At 40.6% G+C, this 19,436-nt stretch overlaps 2 protein-coding genes across 2 annotated transcripts; both read right to left on the reverse strand.

Moving 5' to 3' along the window:
- Window positions 1–771: 771 nt before the first annotated feature.
- Window positions 772–5,157, reverse strand: LOC104441865 (geraniol 8-hydroxylase). Its single transcript, XM_010055111.3, has 3 exons — window positions 4,270–5,157; window positions 2,887–3,183; window positions 772–1,696 (listed from the first exon to the last, which is right to left on the reverse strand). The coding sequence occupies exons 1-3, from the start codon at window positions 4,945–4,947 to the stop codon at window positions 1,076–1,078; spliced, it is 1,596 nt and encodes a 531-aa protein (XP_010053413.1). The 5' UTR covers window positions 4,948–5,157; the 3' UTR covers window positions 772–1,075.
- A 2,811-nt stretch (window positions 5,158–7,968) lies between these two features.
- On the reverse strand, window positions 7,969–18,169 carry LOC104441866 (flavonoid 3'-monooxygenase CYP75B137; the record flags this gene model as incomplete). Its single annotated transcript, XM_010055112.3, has 3 exons — window positions 7,969–8,762; window positions 16,749–17,024; window positions 17,480–18,169. Coding segments are annotated over 3 exons (1,587 nt in total), but the record flags the coding sequence as incomplete, so codon positions are not given.
- Window positions 18,170–19,436: the final 1,267 nt, after the last annotated feature.

Below are 19,436 nucleotides of genomic sequence, written 5' to 3' on the forward strand. Positions count from 1 at the left end.
AACTTTCAATTCAAATAATTTTTGAGAATGGATGCAAATTGTCCATATCTAAAATGCAATGGGCTCAAGCCAAACACCAGTCAAGATATAATAAGTATGGCCTTTAAAATTGCTCTAAGTGTGAGATGCTACAAGTCGAACATGAAATTATAGGATGGAGAAGCTTATGTTCACAGTAAGTACATACCGGGCGGGGGTTGAACATAAAAATGTCATCGGAAGCATGGGAACTAAGGTATTTCCTCCATGTGATATGTTGAATGGATCATCACCTCGCGTAAATGCTTTTTTGTATTAAACCACTTCGATTGAAAGATCAATCAAATTATGGAAGATATGGACAACAGATTGACTCTCTTAATGACATAGCTTGAAAGTCAAGACCTATATAAAGAACTAATTTATCTTTAGCATTTTCTTATTTGAGAGGCTTTTCTGTTCCCCCATTTCTCTGGTAAAAAGTCAGATAAAAGCTGCTGCTCCAACATTTGGTTCTCTTTTTTCGAGTTTGTTAACGCAAATATATATAGAATACCTTAAGTTTAACACATGATAGTCGCACTCATCGTCTCAAGAACAACCAATAATCATGTGTGCAGTAAGGGGACTGGGCCTCAGGAACTTTTTATGTTGGTTTTCTGGGCTATTAAAAACAAAAGTGAACGCCTGCCTAGGCAATTAAGGGCAAAAAAAAAAATATAAATAAGGAGACAAAAAGGAACAGCAAGATCCTACTCACCATCATGTGCACACCCACAAACGAGAATCTTTTGTTGCTCACATCCTACAGAAGAATCAGAGATGCACATGCATCATATTGTCTGAACATTGCATGTCAACGGCGAAATTCTCGACGGACAGTGGATAGAAAGTACATAATGGGAATTCTCTTTTATTTTAAAATCATTTGACACTGCAACATATAAACTTGATCAAATAAAACCGCATCGACTGATGTTTAATAGACCATATCAAGATAGGTGGATACACATTTTCCTTTATTCCAGACAAATAAGCTTATATAAAGAAACCATACCAAGATGCGACGGGGCATATTATGCACTCCACTAGTATCTCATTCATAAAGCCGAGAATCAGAGAACCTCGGCAACGGAACAGCCATTAGAGGCTTTTTCTTCTTCATGACGATCCCAAACTGCTCTGTTAGATCCATCTTCTCCCCCTCGGGCAGCTTCCAATCAAAGGAGTGCAGGAGCGTGGCGAGCGAGTATAGCACCATCCTCTCCGCCATCAGTACTCCCACGCACATTCTTCTCCCAGACCCGAAAGGGAAGTAATTGAAGTCGTGCTCATTGTAATTGCCCTCACTGTGCAAGAACCTCTCAGGATCGAACTCTAACGGGTCCCTCCAAATCAAAGGGTCCCTGTGTATTGCCCACACGTTGATGAAGACCCGAGAGCCCATCGGGACAGTGTAGCCTCCGACGGTGCACGTCGCGCTCGGGCAATGCGGGATCAACAGGGGAACTGGCGGGTGCAATCTCAGCGACTCTTTCATGACAGCTTGCAAGTAAGACAATTTAGGGATGTGAGATTCTTCTACTACGTTGCCTTTGCCTACCACAGTTTCCAATTCTTGCTGGATTTTTCGCAGAACTTTGGGTTTATTTATGATCTCAGCCATGGCAAACTCGATTGTGTTGGAGGATGAGTCTGTTCCACCAATCAACATGTCCTGTGAAAATAATTCAATTACATGTAATTTTCAATGGATCGTCCTCAAAAGAAATTTAAGTCACAGAGAAGATTTGAAAGCAAGCAAGAGTTAGGATTAGGAATCTAATTTTTCAAAGGTAAAAAGCTACGTATTTTCAATTATTTCTTTTGTTGTTATTTGTTGAACTAGACTTACGACAAATAGCAGTAAAGTGTAGACGCATCAAGTTGTCTTTTATAAATTGTTATCAGCGACGTCGCGCTCCAAATTCAAGCCTTTTTAACAATTTGACACCAAAGACAACAGAGAAAAACTGCTGAAGGGTTAACAGATATGGTGATTCATGTTATTGCATGTTGTTAGATTCATATCGATTTATGCAGTTGAAAATTTGATTTTGTACGATGGAAAAATCGATTTATATTCCATATGAACTAAACATGTCAGATAGTATCAATTTTGAATAAATGGCACTGAACTCATATCAAATTCAAGCGTTTCTCAATAAATTATTACCCACGCCATGCCATATTTGAAATGTGTTCTACTCCCGGGTGGAAAAAGTTCAGGGTTTGGACTTTTAGGAGAGAGAGGATATAGCAATATCGCTAAGTGAACCTAGACAAAGAAGTCAAGTCGGACATTGCCAATGTCAGTTTCTCCTAAAATAACCAACTCAACCACTCTTAATTCTTGTGCTTAGTCATTTCTATCTTTTCCTTCGAGTCCTCCTCAGGACCGAAATTAAAATGGTATGTACAATTAATGAGTTCAACTACTGCTTGAAACTTCCACATTAGAGAATTTGAAGAGGAACGGTGAGTAATTAATTAAGAAATCAACATCAATCCCCATGCATCTTGATTTTTAGCTTAAGAATGGAAAATTGATTATCATCGGAGGTTCACTTTGTATAAAATAATAGGTTCAAGCCCATTGAATGCGGTCTAGAAATTTTACCATTAAGATAATTTATATAAGCAACTTACGAAGCAATATGACAAACTAATGATCATCATTTAAACAAACTAGTTATTGTGATCTGTGTAAAATCTCTCTTATATTAATATGACTCTAATAATTATGTGCGTTCAACTATTTCATTTATTAGATCGGTTTCCATCATGTATTCTCATTAGAAAGACAAACGATTAAATTATAAAGAAGTAAGCGCCAATATTATAAGAAGGAGACTAAGAAAAACCCACCATAAGCAGAGCTTTGAGGCCAGTCATGGTTAGCTGAGTCTGGGCATCTTCCTCATCCTTCAACTTCAATAGAAACTGCAAGAAATCTTTGTTCTCCTCGCCACCGTCCAAGGACTCGCTTCCATTTTCTCTCTGCATCTTTAACCTCTGATCAATCACCTTCTGAAATATTCCATCAAACCGCTTCGCCAAACCCTTCGTCTGCCTCTCTATCCCTTGTAAATCAAATCGAGCCAGACTCGGATAAAAGTCCGAAATGTTTGGCCTCCCGAGAAGTTTTGTAAGATTTGACACTGCCTGTTGAGGGACGGAAAATCCAGAAAGAAATTTTAAAATTAATGGTATAAATTTTTTATATTTACTCAATCTAAAAAAAAAAAAATTGCGATAATTCCACCAGAAGTAGTAAAACTCTTCCCTCGTGGGGTGCCAGTAATCCATTTTTTTTTTCACCAAAACTCTCAAATTTGTATCAATGACCTAGAAATTCCTTTCATCCATATGGCCATTAAAAATTCCATCGTGACGGCGTCATGATCATTAAAGATTGGGCGTGGCTATCCTCTTGGCCAACATGGTAACTTGTGTCCATTGCCATGTCAGGTCCATTCGCCTAGCAACATGTTATGTTGAATTTTTAATGGCACTTACAGACGAAAGTTTAATAAAAGTTTTTTTGGGTAATTGGTGCAAGTTTGAGGTATCAGTGAGACGCAAAAAAAAAAGTATGGGATTGGTGTCCCACAAGGAAAAGTTTAAGGTTTTATGTGCAATTATCCCTAGACAAATTGTAAAACATTTAGACTGAATTATATATTTTGAACTTATATAAAAGAAAACTAGACAATTAAACAGCTAATTCTTGATATCTGAATATGAAATAGGAACAATCAGGGATCTTGATGACTAACTAGCTTAGTGGCTTGCCTATTGCCCGACCTTTATAAACATGAAGAGCACTTTTGAGCGAACTTTAGTGATATCGATAAATTATAAACTCAATTCGGCATAATTTGAAGAGTTACAGACATTCTATAATAGTTCGGTCCGTAAAGTTAAGTTTAGCACAACCCTGAAGTCCCAAAGTGATCACCTTTAATACGAAATAAGAGGAAGTCATAATTTCTTGTTTGTGGATAAGACAAGAAGTCAGAGCATATATGGTCGATATAAAAAATAATTTTTCAAAGACAACATTTGGTTAGATTAGCATACTTAAAGGCTCGATCCAAGGATCGACAGGAGCTGCTTGTCCTGAAGTTTTGTTTATGCAGACAGCGTGCTGAATCATTCGTAGTAAAAAAGAAATGAGAGATTTGACTTTAAAAAGAAAAAAGAAAAAAAAAATGAGAGAAATCCTATCCGATCGTCATCGTCACTAACCTGCCTGAAATCAGCACCCAAGCTCTCTCTCTCCTCGCCCTGCGCCGTCCCACCCCACAGCATGCTCGTGATCACGTTAAGCACCGTCAAGAACATCTGCTCCCCAACGTTCACCGGCGACCCGGCCCGGAGCAGGAAGTACCCCACGGTCCTTCGGACCTCCCTCCGCCGGAGCCCGTAGACGGAGTCCAGCGTGTGGTTGCTCAGCATCTTGAGGCCGCACACCTTTCGGAACATCCTCCACTCGGGCCCGTACGGATTCCACAAGATGTCTGACCCGCCGTAGAACGCGGCCCTCCCAGCGATGGGCACGTCGCGGTTGGCGAACGTGGCGTCGTTATCCTTGAGCACCTCGCGGGCGGTGGCTGGGGACGTCACGACGATACCGAGCTTCTTGCCAAGCTGGAGCTTCAGGATGGGGCCGTACGTCATCGCGAGGGTTGCGAAGTAGGTGTGGAGCTCCGGGTCGAGGAAAGGCAGGTTCCCGACGAGGGGGAGACCGGCCGGTCCCGGTGGCAGCGGCGGCGAGTTCTTCTTCTCTGCGAAACGACACCATGCCCAAAAGCCAATTGCGAAAGCGCCCGAGAGGAGAAAGAGTAAGCTCAGGAGCGAGAAATCGTGCGATGAGAGGGAAGATTCGAGATTGTGGAGAAGGGAAAGGGAGATGGACGGAGGCATGTTGGCCTGGGAGAGCGATCGATCACGATAGGCCTCGAAGCTGAGAGGATTCGAAGAAGAAGAGAATGCAGTCAACGGAACCTTTCGTGTTGTTGGTGAATTGAAGTGACTAGGGTTGGCGACGCTGGTTGACGTACGTATGACAGGAAAGTAAGGGAGGAGGAAAGAGGGAGAGAGTGAAAGTGAGAGTAAAAATATTTAAGGGCAATCTGAATTGTAATTGTCCCTTTGGCCCTTTATGCTTTCTTTCATTTGACTAAACAGAAGGGACTCTTTTTTTCTCGAACAAAAGGGAGCTCTGAACGAGGAGTTTGAGTTTTACATCGAGTTGTTTTCTTCTTCTTAGATAATTTGGATTTTGGTGTAACTGAGACTTGAAAAACATTCGAACGTGGAAGTGATTTCAATAATAATTTTTTTTGATTTATTTATGAATTATTGACAATTGACTCTATCTATAAATATAGGTTTTGACATTCGAATTGGATCACATAAATTTCTCATGACCTCTATTATTTTTCATTTTATTTCTCTATCAATTTTCTCTCACTCTTGATTCAATTGCAAAGTTTCAATTCGCAACATTATTTTCACAACAAATTTCTGTTACCAGATAAAGCAATCATTATCTCTCTCGTATCACAGTAACTATTGTACTCGACTGTCATATTTATTATATGCACGTTGACGTCGCTGCTCTCTCTGTGTCTCTCTCTGTGTCTCTGCATGCAGTGGCGGAGCCTAGGGAGGTTATATATTCTTGCATCAAGACAAGGTGCATTCATAAGAATATTGCACTTTTCCAATAATTTTTTTTCCCAATGAAAGTTAATAAATCAAAAGCTACAATATCTCTTTTATTTATTGTTAACATGTTCTTTGAGAACATTGATTAGCAGCTATGTCTGACTTTTTATAAGTATTTTGGTTTTACGTATACCATTTGATATGAATATCAACATATCGTATTTATTTAGACTAAAGACATTTTGAGTGGAATTCTATGATAGGGAATTGAATTAGAACAATTTTTTTTTCCTATTTAAAATAAGTAAACTTTCAATAAGAGGACTTAGCCACTTTTACAATAGCAAAAATCGCATAATCTATGTCGATTGAGTTTTTATTACAAATTAATGATTTAGTTCTTTTCATGTAATAGGTAATAGGTAAGGCTGGGAGTCAGATACGTGCATTTGATTGGGTTTATAGAAATAAATGTTAAACGCAATAATAGAGAGGTTTTATAAAGATGAAACATGCCAGCTGTCAGTTAACCTAAATCCCATTATTTTTCACCTTTCCTGCATTTGGCAACCACCTAGTTGTTGGTCATCGATCCGCCAAAAATATTCAACTGATGAGTCATTGTTGGTAAATTTACGTTCATTTTTATGTTGCTCGTGCATTATGAAAAGATATTCAAACTTTCAAGTCCGAAAAATGAATAGAAACTGTGCCTTTCTTGCACGCAACGAGCTCGAGTAAAACTCCATTCACAGGATAACAAGATTGGCCTTCAAAATTGTCCATGGTGCGAGATGTTATAATTCGAATTAGGCACTCAATCGCTCAATCAATCTTTAAGATAATTGCAAGATGGAGATTTTTTTGGGCCACGATGGAGAAGGTCGTGTTGACCAAGTAAGTGGATAGGGGGGGGAATTCTACCAAGACGTGCGGATTAAGATTTATCTTTTTATATCATAGGCTGAATAAATCGTCACATCACTTCAATAATTTCTCACATTGAACCACTCTGCTTGAAAAGGATTAAATTTGTAGGGGGAGGGCTGAATAGGGGGTCGGTAGTGGATATATAAAAAACCAAGACATTTACCAAGACGTGTGGATTAAGATTTATCTTTTTATATCATAGGCTGAATAAATCGTCACATCACTTCAATAATTTCTCACATTGAACCACTGTACTTTTTTTTTTTTTTTTGGGTCGGTGGACCGCTCTACTTGAAAAGGATTAAATTTGTAGGGGGAGGGGAGTGGATATAAAAAAATTTACCAAGACGTGTGGATTAAGATTTATCTTTTTATATCATAGGCTGAATAAATCGTCACATCACTTCAATAATTTCTCACATTGAACCACTGTACTTTTTTTTTTTGGTCGGTGGACCGCTCTACTTGAAAAGGATTAAATTTGTAGGGGGGGGGGGGGAGTGGATATAAAAAAATTTACCAAGACGTGTGGATTAAGATTTATCTTTTTATATCATAGGCTGAATAAATCGTCACATCACTTCAATAATTTCTCACATTGAACCACTGTACTTTTTTTTTTTTGGTCGGTGGACCGCTCTACTTGAAAAGGATTAAATTTGTAAGGGGTGTGTGGATATAAAAAATTCCGCCGACATATGCAAATTAAGATTTATCTTTTTATATCATAGGCTAAATAAATTGTCACGTCACTGCGATACTTTCTCATATTAGACCACTCTACTTGAAAATGAGTAAATTTGTAAGATGTTGATGGCAAATTGACTCTCTTAAGCAAGTCTACTCACGGCTTGTAAATCATAATCTATATTACAGATTGATTTATCTTTGATATTTTCCTATTTGAGAGGCTCTTTTGCCCCTCTACTTTATATAAGCCAACTTGTAAAAGTCAAACATAAGCCGCCGCTCCTACGTTTTAGTTTTACAACGCAAAGATATGTGAAGTTCGTTAAGTTTTCTGTGTCCCTATTACCCCATTTATAATAAAGTAAGTCATTGTCTCGGTAACAAAGAATAATCATGTGTGCAACCAAGAGGCTGGGCCTTAGGAACTTCTTCTCTGGGTCTTCTGGGCTTATTAAGTCTAGGCTAGTCCTGGAAATAAATAAAGGAAGAAAAGAAAGATCCGGCTCACCATCATGTGTGCACCCACAAACGATAAATTTTTGTTACTACTTACATGTTATATATAAATCAGAGATGCATCATCATGTTGTTCGAACATCGCATGTCAAAAGTAAATTTTTCTATGGATGGTGAATGGGAAAGTGATAAAAAAAAAAAAAAAAAAAATGTGACCTTTTTCATGTTCATCATGGTGACATATAAATGTCATAGAATAAAACCACAGATAGGAGTTTAATTGACCATACGAAGATAGGAAGATGCACTTTTCCACCCCATTCTATCCACATAAGATAATGTAAAGAAATCATTCCAACGTGCAGCGATGCTCAATCATAAAGACGAGGATCAGAGAACCTCGGCGAAGGAATAGCCACTAGCGGCATTTTCTTTTTCAAGATGATCCCAAATTGCTCTCTTAGATCCATCTTCTCTCCCTCGGGTAGCTTCCAGTCAAAGGAATGCAAGAGCGTGGCAAGCGAGTATAGCACCATCCTCTCGGCCATCGCTATCCCCGCGCATATTCTTCTCCCAGACCCAAAGGGGAAGTAATTGAAGTCGTTCCCACTGTAATCGCCCTTATCGTGCAAAAACCTCTCGGGATTGAACTCCAACGGGTCGCTCCATATCGAAGGATCCCTATGTATCGCCCACACATTGATGAAGACGCGAGAGCCCTTCGGAACTGTATAGCCTCCGACGGTGCATGTCGCGCTCGGGCAGTGGGGGACCAATAGGGGAAGTGCTGGGTGCAATCTCAATGACTCTTTCATGACGGCGTGCAAGTAAGACAGTTTGGGAATGTGAGATTCTTCTGCGATGTTGTCTTTGCCAACCACGGTTTCCAATTCATTTTGGATTTTGCTCAGAACACTAGGTTTATTCAAGATCTCAGCCATGGCAAACTCCACTGTATTGGAGGATGTGTCCGTTCCACCAACCACCATATCCTATTAAAGTAATTCAATTGCATTTAATTTCCCCTAGAACCGTCCTCGAATGAAAATTGAAGTCATGGAAAAGAATTTGAAAGCAAGCAAGCAAGACCTAGGATCATGAAACTAATTTTTTAAGGGTAAAAAGCTACGTCTTTTCATTTATTTTCTTTCGATTGTTCTTGCTGAACTAGGCTTCTAGCAAACAGCAGCAGATTCTAGACCCATCATAGCTAGGATGGAGAGTTCATGATATGCCACCAGACACGCAAAATAAAAATAAAAACTCTGCTGAGAAGTTGTTAGATATGGCAACCCGTGTCATTGCTCCTAGACTTCTAGCCAATAAAAACTCTGCTGAGAAGTAGTTATCGCTGAACTAGACTTCTAGCAAATGACAGCAGAGTCTAGACCCATCATAGCTAGGATGGAGAGTTCATGATATGCCACCAGACGCAAAATAAAAATAAAAACTCGGCTGAGAAGTTGTTAGATATGGCAACCCGTGTCATTGCTCCTTCTCACGTTCATGTCGTTTCATGCGATTGAAATTTAAGTTTCGTCCCATAACCAAAAAAAGAACTAAAATCAAATCCCTTATTGATAGGGGTGCGGAGGTCAAGTGTGCATTATCATAATGTAAATTCTCAATAAAAAATTCATAGGTGAGTTTCTTTCTCTAGAAAGCCTATCGGGGAAACAATCTACTACTTAGGTATTGTCAAATTAGCATTCTTTAAAACAGTTTTTCCTTTTCACATAGTTCCTTAATGGAAAAAGCTGATTTACGGAGTGACGTCTAAATGTGGGGTGCATCCAAAAACACAAGGTACAAACATCCTGTCACCTTTTGCATGATCGTGGATGTAAGAAAGTGAGAAGGAGATAGTCGAGAGAAGAGAACGGGAGAATTTTCCCTTGTATTCTGTATTGATCAATGTACAATGTTTACATTGTTTATAATACAAAGTCTGTATATGAAAAGCAAGTGAATATTTTACAATATTTGTATCCGATTAGATCTGATACTAATTGGATGTAGATCCAATATTAAATGAATATAATTGATCTTCGGATGATATTGTAGAATCTTCACGCGTATCTTCCAACACTCCCCCTCAAGCTGGTGGCTTGTAGATATCCAAGACGCCTAGCTTGTTTAGGAGATACGTGTGCTGACTTTGACACAAGGGTTTGGTGAACACGTCCGCCGGTTGCTCTTCTGTTCGGATCCCAAGTGTCTCAATTATCCCTTGCTGGATCTTTTCTCGCGTGAAATGGCAAATACTTCTATATGCTTCGTTCTTTCATGAACTATTGGGTTCGAGGCAAGTTTGAGGGCCGCATCGTTGTCACAAAATAATTTGGTTGGTCCTTCAATTCGTACCCCAAGATCTCGAAGCAATCCGCGCAGCCATACTATCTCACATACGGTCTTCGCCATGGCTCGATACTCGCTTCGCTGATGATAATGAAACAGTTGGTTGTTTCTTTGTCTTCCATGAAAGTAAAGAATCCCCTAACTTGATACAGAACCCTGTTATGGATCTCCTGCTCATTGGACATGTCGCATAATCAGCATCGCAATATGCCGTCATTTTCATATCACATTTCTTGGAGAGAAGAATTCCAAGTCCTGGACATTTCTTCGAGATACTTTACCACTTTGAGTGCTGCACTCATATGAGACTGCTTTGGATTGTGCATAAACGGCTAAGAGTTTGCACAAAGATAACCGATGTCCGGCCTGGTCATAGTCAAGTAGATGAGCTTTCCGACAAGTTTCTGATAGCTCATTGAATCTTTCAGTATAGGATCAGATTCTTGAGAGATTCCAGCATCATATTCTGCTGTAGTCAATTTAATATTCTGCTCTATCGGAATCACTGCCGGCTTACATCCCGACAGTCCGACTTTCTTCGATATGATTTCTAAGGCAAATTTTCTCTGGTCGAGACATATTCCTTGATCTCGAGCGAGCAATTTCTATTCCAAGAAAATACTTTGGCGACCCTAGATCTTTTATATGGAAAGTAGAGTGCAAGTATTTCTTGAAACTTTTAACAGCCTTCTCATCATTTCCCATAATCAAGATATCATCTACATATATCATCAAGTATATAGATGACGTACCTTTGGTCCATGTGAAAACAGCATAATCAAATTTGGACTGTTGAAAACCAGCAGCTATCAGGGACTCAGAGAATTTGGCATACCATTGTCTGGATGCTTGCTTGAGCCCATATAAGGATTTGCGGAGACGACATACTTTATTCTCCCCCTGTCTCCGTAAACCCTGTGGTATGTCCATATAAATCTCTTCAGCTAAATCTCCATGCAAGAATGCATTATGGACATCCATCTGATGTAATGGCCAGTCCTGGTAAGCTGCTACAGAAAGAAATGAACGGACTGTAACAGCTTTGGCTACGGGCGAGAAGGTTTCGTGGTAATCAAAACCTTCCTTCTGTGTGAAACCCTTTGCTACTAGCCGGGCTTTGTACCTTTCAACCGAACCATCAGATCGATATTTGATCTTGTAGACCCATTTGCATCCAATGGGTTTGCGATGTGGAGGTAGACTAACAAAATCCCATGTCTGATTGTCCACCAGTGCCTGTAATTCTTCTTTCATCGCCTTTTGCCATCGCGGGTCAGTACTCGCCTCTTCATAGTTTGAAGGTTCTTGTTCTTCAGAAATGCGAGCAATACAACATCTATGCTTCTCGGATAACCGATCGAAGGAAACATAAGAGGAAATTGGAAAAAGAATACCTGGATTTCTCACTCCACATATGTAATCCTTGGTCCAAGTTGGAGGACGTGTTGTTCGTCTGGACCGTCTTGGCTGAATGTCCTCAGAAGAAGACGGATTTGCTGGAATATCCATAGGCAGGGTCTCCAATGTAATCCTCTCATTTGGTTCTTGATCCGCGTTTTCTGCTAAAGGTGTCATTGGCAGAATGGACGCAGGAGCAGGACCTGTATGAGCTGAGGAGGGAAGTAGAACATATCCGGGAGCATTGATGGATTCTTCAACATTTTGAGTCTGAGAATAGTCCTGTCTGTTCCTGTCTGATTCCTTTATAGAGAAAGGAAAAAATCTTCTTGGAAAGAAACATCTCTACTAACAAAGAATTCTCCTGTGGAGGGATCATATTCGGTATCCCTTCGTAGGGTAGCATACCCCATAAATATGCAGCGGCAAGCTCGTGGACCCATCTTATCCTTAGGTCCTACTATAGACGCATAGCATAGACATCCAAAAATCCTTAAATGATTAAGATATGGCTTCTTCCCAAAAGAATTTCAAAAGGGCTTTTACCATTAAGAACCTTGGTGGGCATACGGTTGATCAAATATGTTGCGCCTCAATACACATTCCCCCCAAAAATTATCTGGAATGAAACCCTGAAATTTTAAAGCCCTGGCTACTTCCAGCAAATGCCGATGCTTCCTTTCCACTATTCCATTTTGTTGAGGTGTGTATATGCAAGAACTCTCATGCAATATCCCGTGAGATGATAATAATGAAGAGCATTCATGATTGAAAAACTCTTTCCCATTGTCTGTCCTAATTTTTGAATAATTTTCCCAAATTGGGTTTTCGACAGAGAGAGGAAGGTTTTTAAGTACAAAATGACTTGACTCTTAGATTGCATGAGGAAAATCCATGTAGCCCTTGAATGATCATCCACAATGGTAAGAAAGAAACGAGAGCCATCATGATTCAGCGTATGATACGGTCCCCAAACATCCATATGAATTAAAGAGAAAATGTCAGTTGCACGACTTTTGCTCAATGGGAAAGGATTGCGAGATTGCTTTGCAAGTGGGCAAATATGACATGGAGAATAGGGAAATGAGGAACTATGACCCAATCTGGAATGGAAAATGAAATTTTTATCATTGGTAGTCAGATTACACAATGATTGTTTATTGCAATGAAAAAAATCCAGATTCTTGGATGAACCTCTCCAGAAAAATAGTCCATCTGATTGATTACCCCATCCCATCAGTTTCCCAGTCGAAAGGGCCTGAAATTGACAACTATCAGCATTGAATGAAACTTGACATGAGTTTTCTTGACAGGCTCTAGACACAGATATAAGATTGAACTGGAATAGGGGAATATATAGCACATTGGTGAGAATGATTTCAGAACTAAGATTAACAGTCCCGGTTGTAGTAACATGAGCAAAGATTCCCATTTGGCAATTGTACTACAATGGGATTAGCCGCTTCTTTGATAGTAGTAAACAATGTTTTCTCACATGCAATATGATCACTGGCTCCGTAATCAACAATCCAAGTATTTCTCGATATATTGTTTATTCGATAATGAGAAATACCAAAAAGCTGCCCCCTTTTTGAACATCCAATGTTGGCAATGTCTGCATCAACTGCTCATATTCAGCTTGAGTGATTGGATGATTTGTACCCGCCTGTCCTGTAAGTTGATATGCTGCTGCTGATATTTCTTTGCCCTTTTTTTCATCAGGTTTGCCATGCAGCTTCCAGCAATTCTCTATGGTGTGATGAGGTCGTCTGCAGTAGTCACAATATAATTTGGCCTTATTTTTTGAATTCGGCCCATAGGAATTAGGCCCATAAGAGCTCTGCCCAAAAGAATTAGGCCCGCGAGAATTAGGCCCATACGGATTTGGCCCATGGCTTCGCGAAAAACTCCCACCGTTGGATCCTTTAATGAGCAACCCATCTCCACCGTCCAGATCTCCATGTGTTCGCGCCCCTTTCCAGCCGTCCGATCGTTGCGTGCGATCGTGACCGTCCGCGGCAAAACCTTTAAAAGGCTTAGCTTCCGCGAACGCTAGGGTTTCATCGCGTTTCCTTTCTAGGGTTCGCGAGGTTCTCTCCGTTCGTGCGGCGAGAGCTAGGGTTTCCGCCCCTTTTCCTTCGGTCGAAGCAAGCCTTTGGCTTTCTTCCTGCACAGCAAGCTGAAATATTCGGCCGATTGAGGGTGCTGGTTCCATTGCGAGTATCTGTGACCTGAAATGGAGGTAAGAATCATTAAGGATGAGGAGAAATCGAGTCGCTTTCTCCCTGTCCTTTATCGCCTTATACTGTTGTATGGTTGTTTCGGGTCCGATTAGTTTCTCCTCCGCTGCTTCTAGCTCGTTCCAGAGCCCTGACAGCTTGTTGAAGCACGTTGTCACAGACGTGTTTCCTTGCTTCAGTTCTGTAAGAGCTTGATGTAGCGAGAAGATTCTCGCCCGATCCAGTTTCCCGTACATTTCTCTTATATTATCCCAAAAAATTTTCGAATCTTCTGTTGGGGGCAACCCAGCTGCTATCTCGGGCCGATGCGATTGCCTATCCACGTCCCGACCAATTGATTGCACTTTTTCCATTGTCGCCCTAATTTTTCATCGCTTGGAACCGGACGGTTCCGTCGATAAATCCCTCTTTGTCTTTTGTTATGAGGGCTCGACGGAATGCGCGTGCCCACCCGAGTAATTTTCGGATCCCGTAAGGGGATGACCGATAATCTGCAACTCGGTCCGTCGGCGTTGGATACATATAGCGCGTCGCCGGGTTGTGGACGACCCATGGCAGCCGCGAATGGAAAAGGTATAAACCCTGTTGGGAATCCTGAATTTGTAGACTGTCCCGCACTCGAATTTTCTGATCCGCCCGTCTCGCCGGGGCCGATGGTTGCGCCCCGCCCCATGTTGGCTGGTAGGCCTCCGTCAGTCCGCACACTCTGGTAGCCTGGCTGTGATGTACCTGGGTTTAATCCCTGGATCCATGGGTATGGCATCCATTGATAAGGATACCCCGAGAAAGGTAACCCTGGATTGAACTGAGCCGGATTTTGTTGCCATTGTGTGTGCTGAATTGGTGTTTGACCTTGGATAGCCTACTGCTGATCAACAATGGATGAGTCTGATCCGGACGAAACAGGTGGTGTCGACTGATCTCCAAAAGGTGAGATGATTTCTTGTGGGTTGGTCATGGTGAAATTCTGTTTTGTAAGGTTGATTCCCTTTTTTTTGCAGATTCCGAATTCCTCCCCGAAGATCGCTCCGTTCCGCAAGAGTCGCAGCAACAAAGACAGAAAAGAAAAAGAAGGTAATTCGAATAATGATGCGGAAGCTAGGTCAGGGTCAGAGACTGCTCTGATACCATGTAAGAAAGTGAGAAGGAGATAGTCGAGAGAAGAGAACGGGAGAATTTTCCCTTGTATTCTGTATTGATCAATGTACAATGTTTACATTGTTTATAATACAAAGTCTGTATATGAAAAGCAAGTGAATATTTTACAATATTTGTATCCGATTAGATTTGATACTAATTGGATGTAGATCCAATATTAAATGAATATAATTGATCTTCGGATGATATTGTAGAATCTTCACGCGTATCTTCCAACAGTGGATGCTGCTAAAATTTTAGAAACAAAAGGACCAGAAAACATGTAAAATAAAAATGTGTCGGTTTCAAACTGCATAAGAACGGCCGCCTAATCTGGCCCTTTTATGTAAATGACAGATTATGAGCAATGATTAAACTGATCACAAGAAATCAATAATCGGGCCGGCTAAACAAACTCCAAGGCAACGTAAACATTAGGCCGGCCTATGAATTAACTTTAGCGCTAGGATCCTGCTCTCTTTGTTTTTTCCTTTTGTTTCCCTCGATGGTCACATGAAAGAGTCTTCCCATATAATCGACTCTTAAGATAGAAAGAAGGATATATCACATGGCCATATCTTTTTTTCATAATCGAGAGCTACGAACATAAATGTTTGGCTATTTAAAAGCTTAAAGAGCATCCCACAAATCTCATGAACCGATTAAATTCAAACTTTAACCTACATGTGTGACCTTGATTCAAAGTAATTTGCATTCTTTCGGTGAGATTTGAATAGGCAATCTCTAGTTCTTGAATCCAAATGCTTTGATAATCCAACCAATTGCACTAAACCTAAATGAGCTAGATGACCTCTTCACCTAGTAGACTCTGAAATTTCTGGTTATGAACATACAAAAATTGCCTTAGGTACCATAAGATTAATAACATCACATAGTTAAGTTATCACTATCTACTCCTTTAATTCCTAATCTTGACCCAAAATAAACTATTAGTTAGAGTCAATAAGTTTAAACATTACTCGAAACTTAATATTAGCCATTTAGAAGAGGAAAAAAGGGAAATTACCAAAAAGGACTCGAACCTATTGCACTTATGACAATTCAGTCATAAACCTTTTAATTTAGCCAATTTAGTCATTAACCTTTTGTCAATTTGTCAAACATGGGTGATAGCCAGCAAGGCCATGATGGCCTTGCCCAAGGCCTTTGCGGCCTCACTAGTGTTGGCGAGGGCCTTTATGACTAGCAAGGGTTGCCAGTGACTAGGGGCATCACAATGAAAAAAAAGTAAAAAATAAATTAAATAATTCAAAATGTGAATTAAATTTTTAAAAAAATTGTCCAAGTTAACGCTAGTTGTACTATGTAGGACGGCTGGCATTTACGTCAATGATTTTCAAATAAAATTTACTAGAATAACTCAATTGGTAAATTGTTAAAAGATTTGAAACTAAATTGGTCAAATTGAAAACTTTAAAATTGAAGTGGCACAATTATAATATATTTAACGCTCTTTTGGTAATTTTCATAGATGAAGCACGACACTCGTTTGGATATTTAAACATCATTCCTATGCATATCTTGGCATTTAGGTCACCCATTGGAGATTGATCATTACTGTAGGTATATTTTATATTAAGTAAAACTCCTAAGCCCGTTATATGCCATTAATATATATAATTAAACTATAAAGCGATTTGACAAATTAAAAATATCTATTATTTAAACGAACTAGTCATTGTGATCCCTGCAAAAATTTCTTCTTCGAACATTAATGTTACTCAAAACAAAAGAATAAAGTACGAGGAAGTAACCGACCAAAAAATAAAAAAAGTACGAGGAAGTAAGCTTTGCCAATAATATAAGGTGGAGAAAAAAACTCACCATGAGCAGAGCTTTGAGGCCAGTCATTGTTAGAGGAGTCTTGGCATCTTCCTCATCCTTCAACTCCAATAGAAACTGCAAGAAATCTTTGCAATGGCTTCGGCCGTCTCTCTCCATCCTCAACCTCTGCGCAATCATCTTCTCAAAAATTCCATCGAACCGTTTTCCCAACCCCTTCATCCGCTTCTCGATCCCTTGGAAATCGAATCGGGCCAGACCCGGATAAAAGTCCGAAACGTTCGGTTTCCCAAGAAGCTCCGTCATATCTGACACTACCTATCGAGAGGAATGAAAATCAGAAAGAAATCACAAAATCAATATCCGAATTTTTTATATTCAGCCGAACCAAAACTTAAATAGAAAACCCATAAAATGTTAATCTGAAACATAAATTGTAAACATTACTGAGAGGGAAACTACTGGTCATAGATATTGATGATAAACTGGCTTTGTGGCTTGCCCCCTACCCTACCTAAACTGGCACAAAGAGCTCTTTCCAGCGAGCTATAGTGACACCAACTAATCATAAACTCAAACCAGCCTAATTTGAAGAATTACAGTTAGGTTCTATTATAACTTGGTCTGGAAAATAAGTTGTGCGAAATCCTCAAAACCCATAATGAACACCTCTGACACAAATAGCGGTTATGCCGGCAGTGGAGCACGCAAATTCTCTATGAGAGAGAGAGAGAGGGAGAAACCCTATCCGATCGTCATCCTCGCCAACTAACCTGTCTGAAATCAGCACCCAAGCTCTCTCTCTCCTCGCCCTGCACCGTCCCACCCCACAACATGCTCGTGATCACGTTGAGCACAGTCAGGAACATCTGCTCCCCAACGTTCACCGGAGACCCGGCCCGGACCCTGAAGTACCCCACGGTCTTCCGGACCTCCCTCCGCCGGAGATCGTAGACGGAGTCCAGCGTGTGGTTGCTCAGCATCTTGAGCACGCACACCTTCCGCAGCATCCTCCACTCGGGCCCGTACGGGGTCCACACGATGTCCGAGCCGCCATAGGATGCGGCCCTCCCGGCGATGGGCACGTCGCGGTTGGCGAAGATGACGTCGTTATCCTTGAGCACCTCGCGAGCGGTGGCCGGGGATGTGACAATGACACCGAGCTTCTTGCCGAGCTGGAGCTTCAGCACTGGGCCGTACATCCTTGCGAGGGCGGCGAAGTAAGTGTGGAGCTCCGGATCGAGGAAGGGCAGGTTCCCAACAAGGGGGAGGCCCGCCGGTCCCGGCGGCAGCGACGGTGAGGTTTTCTTATGAGCGAGAAGAAGCCATGCCCAACAGCAGATTGCGAGGATGCCCGAGAGAAGGAGAAGTAGGTGCGGGAGCGAGAAATCGTTCCCGGGAGGAGATGGTGGAGAAGGGGATCGGATATCGTGGGGTACATGGCGACTTATGAGTGCGATCGATTACGTGGGTCGTATAGAAATTTATAGGGAAGGGGAGGTGCATTTTATATTAGGCGGATACTTCAATAATTGAAACGAAAAAAAGAGGAAAAAAATTATTTAATGCTCGAAACGAGAAAAGGATAAATTTTTATTTACTGCTGGGCACATTATTTAGATCGGCCTCAAAATTTTCATTTTTAAAGGAGAAAAAAGAGAGTAAGAGATCAACCGTCGACTTTCAAGTTTCTGTTAGCACAAAGTTTTATGTATGAATTGTTATAAGATCCACGTGATTATAACTTTCTGAAGGCTAAAATTAAGAATTTAAGGAAAGAGATCAGTTGATTCCATTTGAAGATTCGATTGAAATGCAGGTCGATCTATTCCACTCAAGATTGAAATGACCTGCAGGCTGTAGCGAAAGGGACTAACAGATGAAAGCTCTCGTGATCCTTTCGACGGCAGAATTTGTCTGGTGGTCTATCTCTTCATAATTTGTGGTCGTGGCCTCTTTCCCCAGATTTGGCTCGAGATAACTGGCCGTACATAGATGGAGTTATGCCCACGGCCCCATGTGGCCTGTTTATCCCTTCTCAATATCGGGCATTCTATGGGAAGTATGATAGGCCGGTGCACGAAGCTACACAACATGGTCCAGCCAGTTTCTGGTCTTACATTGCTAGCCTAAAAAAAATTTCCGCACCTAATATGTGGGGGGTCATAAACCTATCGTGCAAATGTCTATTTAGTTACAAGTTATTCAATTTTGTTGATGTAGTCATAAATACTTATATGTCGGACAATTGCCCTCGGATATTGCTAATGTGGTGATGTACTTAATTGTCTATGTCGTATCGGTAACTACAACACGTACGATAGTCGACGATGACTATATGACGCATCAACGATTTCAAATCAAAATTGGTCAAAAAGACTATATTGAAATGATATTTATGATTATATTACCAAAATTGAAAAGTTTATAATTAAATTGATATTTACGCAATATGTTTAGGATTTGATTTAGTTAAGTGGGGATGTGCTAAAGAATAAAAAAAAAACCGTCTAAACCAAACCGAACCAGATTTGAATCGGTAAATTTTAGGCAATTCCTATGGAAATCGGTCTAATTTATTGAAACTAGCGTGTACGAGTCTGGTTTTTAGTTCTAAATATAGGACAGTTCATCCGAACCACACAGACTAAATTGGTACCCACACTTCTATATATAAATTTTCTTGAGCTTTGTCTTCACATTTCTCTCTCTCTCTCATCACGATCACCC

This window comes from Eucalyptus grandis, chromosome 4 (genome assembly GCF_016545825.1).
Source record: "Eucalyptus grandis isolate ANBG69807.140 chromosome 4, ASM1654582v1, whole genome shotgun sequence".
Classification (NCBI taxonomy): Eukaryota; Viridiplantae; Streptophyta; class Magnoliopsida; order Myrtales; family Myrtaceae; genus Eucalyptus; species Eucalyptus grandis.